This window comes from Pungitius pungitius, chromosome 17, assembly GCF_949316345.1.
Source record: "Pungitius pungitius chromosome 17, fPunPun2.1, whole genome shotgun sequence".
Lineage (NCBI taxonomy): Eukaryota > Metazoa > Chordata > Actinopteri > Perciformes > Gasterosteidae > Pungitius > Pungitius pungitius.
Genome location: NC_084916.1, coordinates 1920798 through 1935513, shown reverse-complemented (window position 1 = coordinate 1935513; position 14716 = coordinate 1920798). Strand labels below are relative to the sequence as shown.

Below are 14716 nucleotides of genomic sequence, written 5' to 3'. Positions count from 1 at the left end.
GCCTCCTTGATTTCCAGTCCTCCAGTTGGTGCTCCATTCTGATTTATAGGTCAATGTTTTGTTCTCATTACTCTGTACATCCAAAGCAGCCATGAGGTTCCAGGGTAAACGGATGCACAAGAGAACGTGTTGTGCAGAGAACAAATGTGGAGGCACTGGAGTCGGCGTTTACGATGTAATTTAAGACGTGCGTTGAGAGCCAAGCGAGTCCTACGGAGATGATAACGAGGAAGAGGAGGGCCTTCTTTTGAAGGATGTTTTGTGGAGTGAAGGCAGAGGGGCGGGACATGGGTGGCTTTGTGACTTCACGTTTGGGTGAAATCCAGTGTAGTTGCTCATACTGAGGTCAGACTGCCCCCCAAAACAACCATTATTGGCTTTTGATTTGGGGGCATTTTCCTCAGCAGTGTGAACGTGGCCTAATTCAATGGGCACAGTGTTTCAAAGCTTCACAGCATTTTTCTACCAAACAAGAAAGTTCAGGCTATATTGAAATATACCTTAAAGAGATCCCTCCGAATGCAAACTGGACTGAAAGCGTCCTTATGATGAAAATCCTGTTTGTGGAGCTGCTGGCTTTAAATTAAAGTCACATTTAGAACCGGTCTCAACCCGATTATTAGAACGTCTGTCAGCATCTTCTTCCCCCGAGTTTGTTGTTTCTGGTGCTGCTCAGCTGCGTCCTTTGGGTGGCAGTAAAACTCTTTCACTCCTTTTGCTGCTGATGTGAACGATGTAATCCAGCTGCGGGTTGTTAAACCCAAGCCACATGTGAAGAAACCTTTTAACTGTAAAACGATAATAATGAGTCTCTGAGAAGTTGCCATTGATTTCAGCATGTTGTGCTGCTTTGGCCATTCGCATCCGTAGATTCCTCCTAAAGCCCCTTTTTGACGATGCATCATTTGCATGTTCAAGCATAAGAAAACTTCTATCAGAAAAAAACAATTGTCTCAGGATGATAGTAGTGCATTTTTTAGCCTGTTTGCTTATTGAATCTTCTAAATGTATATGTCACTTTACAAAGCATATTACATTTGCTTCCTAAATGAGTTTTCTCTCAGACTCACACTTCGGTGCCTCTCACATTCACACCAGCTGTTTACATTTCTGTAGGTCCTATAAATGAGCAGATATTTGATAAGGGAATGCCACATTTGCACATTCACACTCTCTCAGAAACTCCCTTAATGTAAGTTACTAAGTTATTGTTTCATGGTGGTGTATACATTCTTTTTTACTCCACCTCCATTAGTACCATTTTACTGTCCACATGTTAGCACAACATTTCCTTCTTAGACCTTCGTTTGAATAAAGATGGATTTTTAAAGAACAAACAGATCAGCTTCACTAACCACAGCAGATGAACAAGCCCCCGAGAGGCCGAGCTAAAACGGACTCTTCACAGCTGAGAGATAATGGGAATCGTGGGAGAAGTGATGTCACCATTATGTAATTCCCTGTCGTCGCGGTCCACCTGTCGCGCTCGGGATGGAATAAAGTGTGTCGGTGGGGGCGCCCAGTTGGTGTGGAGGGGGGAGAGCCTCGCCACCTCCACGCTGCTGTGTGCAGGGCGACTGGTCGACGGCATAAGACCGGGAGTGTGAAACAATCAAATATACAACCAATAAACTACTCACACACAAATCTTCTTCTTCGGATCGAAATTATGTTCTTTATGTTAACAAATCTTTACTATTACTGATGGTTTAATACTTTACACTATTCTCGTCTCCACGTGGGTGAATTTGACAGAAAACAGTTTTTTCTTCATATCGGGAGTTAGATTTTAAAGAAATTGAGAATATTTATATAGGGATCATTTAATATAAATACATTTTTGTCTGATCAAAATCTCCATAATCTTAATTGCAACTGGAAATGTTATAAAACATTTATAGTGATGATTTAGACACTTTGCTGAAAGACTGGTCAGCATTTTCCACCATGATAGATGCCAAGTATCATCTCAAACCTGGAAATATTCCAAGGAACAAGACTTTCATATTTTAAAACACTATTCAGGATGGAATGACACTTTCTGATAATGCAATCTAGTAAAAGTGTGAACACTCTAACCTCATACAAAATAAGAGCATCCACTTTAAAAATGAGAAGCTTCCTAAAGGGATGCGTTGGCTGATCAAAGCAGACTTTTTCTTTTTCATTATCTCATAATGCTGCCTCTTTTTTTAAATTAAAGTGGCAATAAATCTGCACAAACCTTACGATCTGAGTTCTAATTTTCAGTTCTCTTCTTGATGTGGTCAAGACTGAGTTCCATTGGAGACGAAATTAGGAGTCGCACCTGCACGTTGAAATGATCTTTATAAATTATCACTAACACTGATCTCCGCAGCCTTCTGTGAGTAATGAAATAATCGGTACACACATAAATAAATAAATATGTTGGTACATTGAGCAGCTTGGGGTGGGGACAATAGTGTCCAAACACGTAATGATGGGCTAATCCCCTCGCATGCGTAATTGGAGCTGGTGCCAAGGGCAGGGATTCAAAACCAACTGGCCATCTGCGCAACGGACGCAGTTCGTTCTGACAGGAACTCGCGACGCATCGCCCGGTTCACATCTTTTACGCACAACGCGGACGCGCAGAATACATCATAGTCCGAACGGCTCTCTGTCACATGATGTCGCTTCCACTTGCAGCACGCCACAGGGGGCAGCTGTGAGCCTTCTCTTTTCATCCTTCTTCTTTACGTACCTGTACTGCCCCCCACCCCCCGACCCACCGGACCTACAGCGCTGACTAATCTCTCGCTTCCCCGCCGCGCGTAAAACCCGGCTTCGGCGCATCACGGGGAGTTTTTGGAGCTCTAACGTCAAGATGGAAAACTTTACAGCGGCCGCTCCGGAGCTGAACGGAACTCTGGGTTGGTGGACGGACTACAGCATCCAGTACAAAGTGATCAGCAGTGTGCTGCTTCTGGCGATCTGCGCGTCGGGGATCGTCGGCAACGTGATGGTTGTCCTGGTGGTGCTCACGACCAAACACATGAGGACTCCGACCAACTGCTACCTGGTGAGTCTGGCGGTGGCCGATCTGATGGTGCTGACCGCAGCCGGCTTGCCGGCGTTCACCGACAGCATCTTCGGGTCGTGGGTGTTCGGCTACTACGGCTGCCTCGGCATCACCTACTTCCAGTACCTCGGGATCAACGCGTCCTCGTGCTCCATCACCGCGTTCACTATAGAGAGGTACATCGCCATCTGTCACCCGATCAAAGCGCAGTTCCTGTGCACGCTGTCCCGGGCCAAAAAGATCATTCTGGTGGTGTGGGCGTTCACGTCTCTGTACTGCGTGATGTGGTTCTACCTGTCGGACCTCCAGCAGCTGGTGTATGACAACGTCACCATCATCGCGTGCGGGTACAGGGTCCCCAGGAAGCTCTACCTGCCGGTTTACTTCTTTGACTTCGCCGTCTTCTTCGTGGTTCCGCTGCTGCTCTCCGCGGTCCTGTACGGACTCATCGGCCGGATCCTCTTCCTCAACCCGCTGCCCTCCGACCCCAAGGACAAGAAGAAGAAGAAGACGAAGAAAAACGCGCCGAGCAACGGCGCCAACGACACGAGGAACAGCTGCAGGAACTCGCGCCACTCCAGCTCCACGGCGACCTCGCGCCGACAGGTGGGTGCCACGTGCGTCCGTCTTAAAACAAGGGAATCAAAGACGAGTACAAATATGAGGACCATTTTTTTTAACTTAAAAATGAAGGTTTAAAAAATATATGAAGATTATCAGAGAATAAATGCTGTTCACACATGACACCAATACCGCTCCAATGCCTATGCAGCACTGTAAAAGAGCCCACTTCCCTTTAATTAATTATGTAAAAAAGATTTGCATTCTGCATCTACAGCAAATCAGAAAAATTAAACCTATGTATAATTGCTTTGGTGTTTTTGATACAGATATGATGATTGCTGGGTATGTGTGTTGATGACGTTCCAATTGAGTCATTATCCAAATCTGCAAAGACTGACAAAGGGACAAGCTGGGCACTGAGCAGTCCTGCCCAAACGCGTGCGATGAATAAAACCAAATGGTGACCCGTCAACCTCATATGGATCCGTCACTTCACTTCCCGGCTGTCGTTCCTGCTTTATAATTGGCTCACTTGCCATCTTGCTAGACTCATTTGTGTCCGTCCAGAGAGGCCCTAATGAGCTAAATGGAGACAAACAGGATGAAGGTTCGAGTTTGATTGTATTGAGAATGGTAGACCAAAATGTTTCACTTCTCATTAGTTGCCATCAAGCGTAGCCTCAAAGCCAGCCGGGCCCAAGCAACTACAAAGACGAACGAGTGAACTTATCATGAATCAGTTTACTGCTATCAAACATATGTGAGGTATATAAGCCTCTCAGAGTACAACGGGTAATAAGGGTTAAGTACTGACACGATCAAGAGTGGGGGGGGGGTCTTTGTTAAACGATATTATGTCTTTTGAATCATAACACTTGTAGTTTGGGTGAACTCACCCTTTAACAGCTGAGATTATCCCGGACCTCCACCGAGACACTTAACGTTAAATTGCTCCTGAAGGCAGCGCCGTCGGTGTGTGAAAGATGGCTGAGTGACGTCTAGTGTGAAAGCGCTTTGAGGCTTGAAAGGACTAGAAAGGCGCTGTACTCTACTCTGAGGCAAGTCCATGTACCATTTAATGTCCAGAACTTTCTCATTGTCGACCTAAAAAATGCTCTCTTTATGAATGGTGAATTCAAACTTGTAACAGGAAAGAAGCTAGCGTCTTCCTCAAACAGGTCGGATTCGGCGCCCACGGGCTCCTGCAGGTGTTCTGCTGCAGCATCCGTTCTCACGTCTTTCCTTGTTGGGTAACCAGGTGACCAAGATGCTGGCCGTGGTGGTGATCCTGTTCGCCGTGCTCTGGATGCCGTACCGCACCCTGGTGGTGGTCAACTCCTTCCTGGACCACGCCTACCTGGACAGCTGGTTCGTGCTCTTCTGCCGCGTCTGCGTCTACCTCAACAGCGCCGTCAACCCGGTCATCTACAACGCCATGTCGCAGAAGTTCCGCGCCGCCTTCCGCAAGATATGCGGCTGCGGGAGGAAAGGCTGCGACAAGCCCGCCGCCTACAGCGTGGCCCTCACGTACAGCGCGGTCAAGGACACGTCGATGGCGGAGAGCGCAGACCCCTTCGCCACCGAGCTGGAGGAGCTCACCGTCACGGACGAGCTGCTGTCCGACCAGAAGATGGCGTTCCCGGACACCGGCGCGTACGGGAAGGTGGACTTCAGCGAGGCATGAGGTCCGTCCTAGGCCGCGCCGACGATTTCAGAAGAAGAATCAGGGAGAGATCGAAAACGTCGTGTGTTGGTTTCTGCGAAGTGGGAACAGGGTTTCTTGCTGAACTTTGCAAAGCCGGGGCGGCTCTTGGTTGGACTCGTCGATACGGATCACAGCCACTGATGCGTAACGAGAGGCTCTACAAGGACGTTGTAAAGCGGCAAAGGCCAGCAGATAAGCCCTCAGTCACGCGCGGCTGTTATCTCACCTCGGACATGCCTACGTGACAAACTGCGTGTGGGTCAACAGAAACACGAACACACCGTGTCCACTTCACACGTACGGCCGAGAGGACGCAGAACTCGTTCCTCGCGTTCCGATTCACGGGTTTCCGGGAGTGGAATCCTGGGTGGGTCAGCTTCGTACGGACTTTGGGGGTTTTAAGGCTGAGGAAAAAAAGGGTATTTTTCACACCAAAAAGCAACTTTAATCAACTGTTTGCCCCCAGCCCCCCCGCCCAAGGTTTTCGGGGCAGACAGCCTGTTAAAGGGTGAGTCGTCTGTCAGACGGGAAGCGGAAGTACATTTAAATGGCATCATGGGCCATGATGAGGTTGATGATGTTTTAGCTCCCACAGCATCTACCTGTATACTTTATAAGGGGTTTATAGTTAGTGAGAAAGTGGAGAAAAAGGGAAAATGTCAGAGATTTATTGATGACTTTGTCAACTTTCTATAAGTTATAAATGTTTATAAACTTGTGACACATTTTAATTATGGAACGCCTAAACTCATAGTAAAATATTTAAAAGACAATGGTACCTCCTTCACTCATGGACTATTTGTCCTTGTTTCTCTCATGATTCAGACAAAATGATAACTGTTGGAGCAGCGAGGTGGTTATAAACCTCAATGTATTACAATGTGAAAGACTGTGTATAGAGACTTACTGTAACATAAAGGACATGGATATATTTCAGCTTAGTGATTGTACCAATACTGTAAATGCCTCGAGTATTCATGCACTCATGTGTTTGTTGTATTTAAAGTGATATTTTTTAATTTAGGTATTTATTAATCTGTATTTTTTAAATGCCACCCTTGCTTTTGTTATTGTCCATTAAAACATTCTAAATAGGATTTTGTGTTGAACAATTTGGAAGCTGCTGCCTTGGACTTGCTTTTGTAGAATAATGTAATCATGTGAGTTTATTTGGTTGTTGTGCAGGAAAATGCTAATTTGTACATTTTATCTTCATGTTCTATAATAAAGTTGGTCCTGAAATTGAAGTTATGATTTTTTAACTATTATTTTTCAGGGTAGAGAAATGTATATTTAGGGGGCGTGAATCTCTCTTTTGCATTAGAAATGAAACTGATGACAAATCCATCAAAAGTCTTTTTTGAAAGAATATCCATCTTCTCATAACATCTCACTAACTACCCAACCTCATAAGGATCGTGGTTTGAGTCAAAGTACAGGAGGGAGAAAATTAAAAAAGGTACTGGAATCAAATGTATTTTTTGGACATCAAGAGCCAAACTTCTTTTGTCTAACCGAAGACTGCCTTGAAAAATGTCCATGAACCCTTAAGTCCTGAAGTTTCTCTTTCAGACTAAACGTTTCTATTCAACCCGATATGCTGCTACAGTATTCTCGACTTCTCCCTGCAAAGAACACTTCGCTGCTCCTGTGTTGGCCCCCAGGAAGCCAAAAACACACGTTAAGCCTGGTTGTACCTGGTTGCACGGGCACAACCCCGCTGTTGGGTCCGATAAGCTCAGATAAGCTCAGAGTGCTTCTTTAAAGTCGCTTGAATTGTTTTTAGGGGGAAGTCAACATTGACTCAGATTTCTAACCTTGCAAAACTTTAAACCCTGTTTAGGAAAGCATTTGGGAGAGAGGACTAATAGAGAGGGGAGGGGGGCAAAACACAGCAAATATTAGACTTCGCCCTGTTTCTAACACAAAGAAAAATGATAATTGCAGTGCCACCGAATCGCCGCCCCCACCCACCCTCCCCAAAGGCTGCACAAAACAAAGAATGAAACTGCTTCAAATAGCACCAAATGTAACGTTTATTACATTAAGCAGCCTGGAAGAGGACGTGTGTGAACCACCCACCCAGAGGAGGATGGTATGACTGGCAAAAGAATGTCCAAGGATCCCAGCTTGAGAAATGCAGAGGTCAGTTGAGTCATGGGTTCAGATCCAAAACTACCATCAGACCACCACAAGTGCTGTCAAACCAACATGAAACTGTAACATCACGTTACTGGGACTTTCAAAGGGACCGGGTTATATGGTCAGATGAGATCAAATTAAAGCTTATGTAAAAATAGATCGCCATTCAGAGACGTCCTTCAGACCCAATGTGAACCTTGGGGGATCCTAAGGACGCCTCCAAATCACAGAATAAAGGCTTTGCCATGGCCCCACGTAGAAGATGTGTGGGATGAGCGAGCAGAGGAGAATCCAGAAGCATCGCCCTCTGATTTTGATGGACCTGTGCAGATTCTGCATGGTCTCAGAACCAGTGGCACGTGTTCACCAACCTTTTCACGGATCATCGCATCATAAGACTCAGATCTGTTATCTGGGAAAAGGGAGGCTGCACAAAATATAAAGTGAAGTGGGGGCAATATTTGTGGCACAGATATTTTTTCATACTCATGTCATTTTTTTTTTTTGCTGACCGACGGCTTCGGTGAACAAATGGCATGTTTGGCATGTAAATGTCTGCTCCCGTCCATCAATCAGAGTGAGACTCATTTGCATTCAAATGGAAACCCTTCCCACATTTAAAAGAACACACACTGCACTCGCCAATAAATGCAAATGATGTCGCCATATCTACCGAGCGTAATGAAACGTAAACTGAGCCTGGCAGCAGCTTAAGTTAATTGCTAATGTACAGGGCTCAACTTCCCCGGTGGGGTTTCAAAAAGGCTTCATACAATCTGTGTGGAGCGAGTGTAAATAATGTTTTTGATGCAGAGCAGATACAACACAGCAATGAAAATCATTAAAGAATCAACTTTTGAATTATGTGCATTTATGACAAGCTACGGTTATCAGAAGATGAATCACATCACGGCCCCGTGGCAGTTAAATAACAGTTCACCCTCGCTAAGGTATGTCAGAACTGAGTCTAAAGCGAGTGTCAAAATGGACAAGGTGCAAAGGTGGAGACTGATGGAGGGAGAGTGATGTTGAAAGAGAGGGACAGTACAAAAGGGCAAGGTGGGAATAAAAAAAATAAAATGAGAGAGGGATGAGCAGAGGAGCATTAATTCAGATGGAAGCGCAGAGGTTTCTAACTCTGAAATAAAAGTGTTTCAGCACAATGAAAGAGGGATGTTCTGTAATATCGTTATGACACCCTGGAAAAGGACAGCAACAAAGAAAAAGGAGGGGGGGGGGGGGGGGAGGGGTAATTACAGCTCCACTACAACGTGAGAGCAGCCTCAGCTTGTAGGAATAATTACACGTAGATGAGCTTGTTTGAAGAGGAGCCGCTTGCTAAACTTCAGTCCGCTTCACAGCGACGGCAACAAAAGCCAACGAGCTGAAGAAATGAGGCTTTGCAAACTTCAAAGGTGAGACTGCGTTCTGTGTTGGTTGATTAGAAAAATACCAAAAAAACAACCATTAATCTGTCGCCTTACCAAGAATTGTGTGTACACTACGCTGTTATCCCCTCATAGAACCCACACGTGTGTGACACGTCCTCCTTCACTTCACCATCAATGTCCAAAACACAGTCATCATACTGTTGCCAAAAATACTCATCACAGCCTCCAGTGCGTCTTCATCCACGGATGAAAATAGTCCCTTGCAGACCTGGGGACATGCAGTTCCCGGGACACAAATATAATTCCGGTATAAATAAATCCGGTATTTGTAGCAGAACGTTTTGTGGTTTTCAAGGATTTTTAACATTTTTTAGAATCATCAGCCTTATCCTCCAAAGCGGCTATAATCAATATTTTTACATCAACAATGGATCAAAAGACAATTTGTTATGTGACTAAGCCTATGTGACCCCTCCCCCCCCCCCCCCCCCCAGCATAAAGAAGGGGTTTTTATATTTTGATGAGCGTGCATATTTGTCTGCTATATGTCAAGGGGGGGACGTGGTCGAGGGCAAGGAGGGAGGACTCAAATGCGGAGTTGAAAAATAAAAGACTTTAATTGTCAAAACTCAAAATCAAAATCGCTCCAACCAAAAAAGGGAGGAAGGAGGAGAAAACAAAACAGACAAAAACAGGGACCTGGACTTGAAGACTTTAAAACACGAAACAGACTTGACTTGACTTACTTGACACATGAACGCTGACATGTAATGACGCCACACCAGACAAGAAACTCACAGGGCTTAAATACACAAGGGAGGTGCAGGTGATTGAACACAGGTGGAAACGATCAGGCACGGCAGACAATTACAGGGGCAGACAGGACAAGGCAGGAAGTGAAGTTACCCAGGAACACCAGAGACATGAAAACTACAAAATAAGACAGAGCAGACCCAAACCGTGACAGAACCCCCCCCTCAAGGACCGAATTCCAGACGGTCCTAAAGGGGGGCAGAACCATGAAAATCAGACAAGGGGCGGGAGGGTGGGGACCCGACAGCTATGGCCCGGCGGCCTGCCGGGGCGGCGGCCGGGCGTGGGGTGCTCTGGGGGTCTGCCGGGTCGGCGGCCGGGCCTCAGGGTCTCGGGGGGTCTGCCGGGTCGGCGGCCGGGCCTCAGGGTCTCGGGGGGTCTGCCGGGTCGGCGGCCGGGCCTCAGGGTCTCGGGGGGTCTGCCGGGTCGGCGGCCGGGCCTCAGGGTCTCGGGGGGTCTGCCGGGTCGGCGGCCGGGCCTCAGGGTCTCGGGGGGCGCCGAGCTGTGCGGCTCCGGCGTCGTCGTGGCGTGGGGCGCCGAGCTGTGCGGCTCCGGCGTCGTCGTGGCGTGGGGCGCCGAGCTGTGCGGCTCCGGCGTCGTCGTGGCGTGGGGCGCCGAGCTGTGCGGCTCCGGCGTCGTCGTGGCGTGGGGCGCCGAGCTGTGCGGCTCCGGCGTCGTCGTGGCGTGGGGCGCCGAGCTGTGCGGCTCCGGCGTCGTCGTGGCGTGGGGCGCCGAGCTGTGCGGCTCCGGCGTCGTCGTGGCGTGGGGCGCCGAGCTGTGCGGCTCCGGCGTCGTCGTGGCGTGGGGCGCCGAGCTGTGCGGCTCCGGCGTCGTCGTGGCGTGGGGCGCCGAGCTGTGCGGCTCCGGCGTCGTCGTGGCGTGGGGCGCCGAGCTGTGCGGCTCCGGCGTCGTCGTGGCGTGGGGCGCCGAGCTGTGCGGCTCCGGCGTCGTTGTGGCCGGGGGCGCCGACCCAACCCCTGACCCCACCCCCCCTTCAAGGACCGACTTCCAGGCGGTCCCAAGAGGGTGGGAGGGAGGGGTCATGGTCGGGGGCCGTGGGGACGGGGCTGGAGGGGTCATGGTCGGGGGCCGTGGGGACGGGGCTGGAGGGGTCATGGTCGGGGGCCGTGGGGACGGGGCTGGAGGGGTCATGGTCGGGGGCCGTGGGGACGGGCCTGGAGGGGTCATGGTCGGGGGCCGTGGGGACGGAGACTGGAGTCTTGGGGCCGGAACGGGCGGAGACTGGAGTCTTGGGGCCGGAACGGGCGGAGACTGGAGTCTTGGGGCCGGAACGGGCGGAGACTGGAGTCTTGGGGCCGGAACGGGCGGAGACTGGAGTCTTGGGGCCGGAACGGGCGGAGACTGGAGTCTTGGGGCCGGAACGGGCGGAGACTGGAGTCTTGGGGCCGGAACGGGCGGAGACTGGAGTCTTGGGGCCGGAACGGGCGGAGACTGGAGTCTTGGGGCCGGAACGGGCGGAGACTGGAGTCTGGGGGCCGGAACGGGCGGAGACTGGAGTCTGGGGGCCGGAACGGGCGTGGGTCTTGGAGCTGGGGGCGTGGGTCTTGGAGCTGGGGGCGTGGGGCGTGGGTCTTGGGGCCGGTTCGGGCGGAGACGGGCGTGGTTGGCGCCTTCGCTGCCGCCGAATGCGGAGGTCCAGGGCGTGGGGGTCGTACCTGGCCTGGAGGCGGGCGGCCAGCTCCAGCACCTGTTTCCAGCGTGCGCTGAAGACTGGGGGCTGGACGCTGGCCTCCATCGGCGAGGCCCAACCTGGGTCTGGAGAGCGGCGAGGGCGGTGACCGGGGCGCTGCCTGGAGCCTGCTTTCGAGCCAGGGTTGGCGTTGCGCCGGGCAGCCAGCTGCGTGCCGTGTGGGTCCCCAAACGCCAGGCGAGTTCCCAAAAACGGGTTTCTTGGGTCAAACCCTGCTGAGTCCTTAGGTGGTCGCGTCATTCTGTCACAGGGGGGGACGTGGTCGAGGGCAAGGAGGGAGGACTCAAATGCGGAGTTGAAAAATAAAAGACTTTAATTGTCAAAACTCAAAATCAAAATCGTTCCAACCAAAAAAGGGAGGAAGGAGGAGAAAACAAAACAGACAAAAACAGGGACCTGGACTTGAAGACTTTAAAACACGAAACAGACTTGACTTGACTTACTTGACACATGAACGCTGACATGTAATGACGCCACACCAGACAAGAGACTCACAGGGCTTAAATACACAAGGGAGGTGCAGGTGATTGAACACAGGTGGAAACGATCAGGCACGGCAGACAATTACAGGGGAAGACAGGACAAGGCAGGAAGTGAAGTTACCCAGGAACACCAGAGACATGAAAACTACAAAATAAGACAGAGCAGACCCAAACCGTGACACTATAGCTGGGAATTAGATGGGGAGATCAATATATCACATGTTTGCACTGCAAATGTGTCCACACCCACCAACGGCCGCTTAGCGTAGCTTAGCATGAAGTAATAAAATCCACCTACTGGCCCCTATAAACTTCACTTCCATACGTACGCTTTACGTTGTTTGGGTGAACAAAGGATGAATTTTACACATTACACATTTTCTTGTAATCCTTGTTGCACTTACTCCAAGATACTATTAAGCCCCCATACTCTGCGTGGTATCATCATCTAAAAAAAACTTGTTGTAAAACGTAATATATAATGCAAATTGTGTGCGTTTGCATTCAAGAACATTCTGTAATAACTGTTAAACAATTAATTATTTGGGCAAAAGAAAACATTGGGAAAATAAGTCTCTCAGTGAAAATAAGCCCGTCTTCTGTGCCTTGTTTCGAGATGTTGCTCCTTCCTCCGGCGTCACAGCGTTCACCTTCTGGTGGAGAGACCACCGCGTGGGTCCCACATCCATTCCTCCTAATTACTCACATCCTCCATCGGGGAGGATCTTTATTCATTGCACCAGAATGTGCAATCAACTCAATGAGGGTTTGTCTCCATGGAGAAATGTGCGGGTTTGTTTACTTTAATCGCTTAATCCTTTAAAAAGGTGCCAATTACACGTTTCATCCCGAGGAGGTGAGCTTTAATCACAAACCGTCTTTCATCTTCGTCTTTTTTTTTGCCTGCAGAGGAAAGTCTGACAGCGATTTATCCAAACCCTGAAGGGCCTGAACTTGGTACCGGTGCCGCTCTTTGGCCCCCCCCCCCCCGGTAATGGAGGACTAGGCCGCGTTGGGGGGGCCGTCGGACCCTGCTAGAGGCTTTCCAAAAAGGAAACAATGGGGCTTTTTAGTACCTTAAACCTTAAACCCGGGTCACGGCATCATACTGTGGCTCTTGATGCTGTATAATCTAATCACTGAACTAATGAATTAGCAACTGGATCAATACAAGGTGCTGGAGGAGAAGCTAATAATGAGATTCGCTGGTAGGAAATTTGTTGATAAGAATTTGGAAAGGAACTGCTGCAAAGGGAGATATGAGGCCTGAGAGCCCAGCCTGGCCAAACCTTTTTTAATCCACTGAAAATAACGTGTCTCCGGGTTAATTCAGATCTTACGGTAAGGACAAGGATCATTTAGCACCACTGCACAAAAACAGCTGCGATGGTTTTAAACGCATGGAAGAGACAACCAAATCTCTTTAAACAAGCCAGAATTTTATGGCGGAATTGAAGTTCTATTGTTGTCAAGAATGTACAAAAATACGAGTTGCCGCCATGGAAACAAGAATGACACAACTCTAAATGTATAAATAACTCATATTTAACCCTCCAAAGAATCAGCTTGTATCGCATAACGCTGTCATTTCCATTACAAGACGAATCCGAATCCTGGATCCTCAAAATGTATCTACATTGCTACAATTGTTATGTCTTCCATTTCCTATTCTCTGCACAGAAAACATTTCTTTCTCACTCTCTCGCTGCCAAACCTACCGCCTGCGCTATAAAATATAAATACGCCGGAATCGGCTTGACGCGTTGTGTTCTGCAATGTGTTTAGATGTAAACAACAAGTGGGATGCATCTCAATTCAGTGAACTAATACAATGGAATAACTTCAATTTAATTCAACCTATCAAAAGTTCCCAGCGGCATTTTCCTCTCTTATTAAAGAGCATTTGCGCCGCAGCTGTAGCGTCGCATTCTGTGTTAAACGGCGACAACTGGAATACGTGCAGTTGTGTGTCCGAGTGAGGACGTCGGCGGCTCTGACAGGCCGCTTTTGAGTAATCAAGGGATGCTGGTGCCGCAGGTGAAAACAAGCCCCGCAGTCTAATTCAATTGTGCCACAATAATTAAATCAAAACAAAGTAAAACGATTTTTTTTGTTGAGCCGAACAATGAGAGATGGAGAAGAAAAGGGTGATTACATACGGCCTGGGGTGTGTGTGTATGTGTGTGGGTGTGGGGGGGCACAAATGGAGGGTCGTCTGCAGAAAATTGCTCTCTCGAGGACAATTGCTCTGCAAAGCCCAACTGCCTTTGACTGGGATTCCCACTGATCCTGGGCCTTCCGGCTCTTCCCCCCAAAACACAACACTGGATCAATAAATCGGTCCGAGCAGTTCTCTGCTGTCATCTCTCCTGTCATTTCTGGGAAGGTGCAGGTTTTTTTTTACCAGACAGCAAACAGAGGCTTTTGTTTGTTATTGCCTCCAGCCCCACGCAAAGAGACACAGATATGGATCTGCCTCTTGCCTTTTCAGATCCAATCCCACTCGTCCCCCCCCCCCCCCGCCTGCTGCCAGGAGTCCCTCCCGGGTTTTTCCCGCGTTGCTGGGTTACATATTTGTTGAAAAGCGGAAATGGAGCGTCTTCTTTGCCGTCAGTTTCCAAGTTCATTAGTGCCCCTCTTGGATCTTTTCCCATCTATTCGATTGATTGGATGAATGAGCGGCCGGGGGGGGGGGGGGAGTTCATAAAATGGAAATTAAAATAAATGGCACCGATGAACAAATACTCCGCCATTTCCACCAAAAAGAAAGGATTAATGTTTAGGCCTCTGGGGAGTCCATCTGCTTGAGGCTGATGTGATGAGGGTGCAACATGTTTTATGGAAATGAACGCTTTGCTTCTTTCA

The 14716-nt window shown here is 48.8% G+C and overlaps 1 protein-coding gene across 1 annotated transcript; it reads left to right on the top strand.

The window, feature by feature from the left end:
• The first annotated feature begins 1905 nt into the window (after positions 1-1905).
• trhrb (thyrotropin-releasing hormone receptor b) lies at positions 1906-5619 on the top strand. The gene is made up of 2 exons (XM_037475080.2): positions 1906-3649; positions 4866-5619. Exons 1-2 carry the CDS (start codon positions 2849-2851, stop codon positions 5289-5291), a joined length of 1227 nt encoding a protein of 408 aa, XP_037330977.2. The 5' UTR covers positions 1906-2848; the 3' UTR covers positions 5292-5619.
• The last annotated feature ends 9097 nt before the right edge of the window (positions 5620-14716 follow it).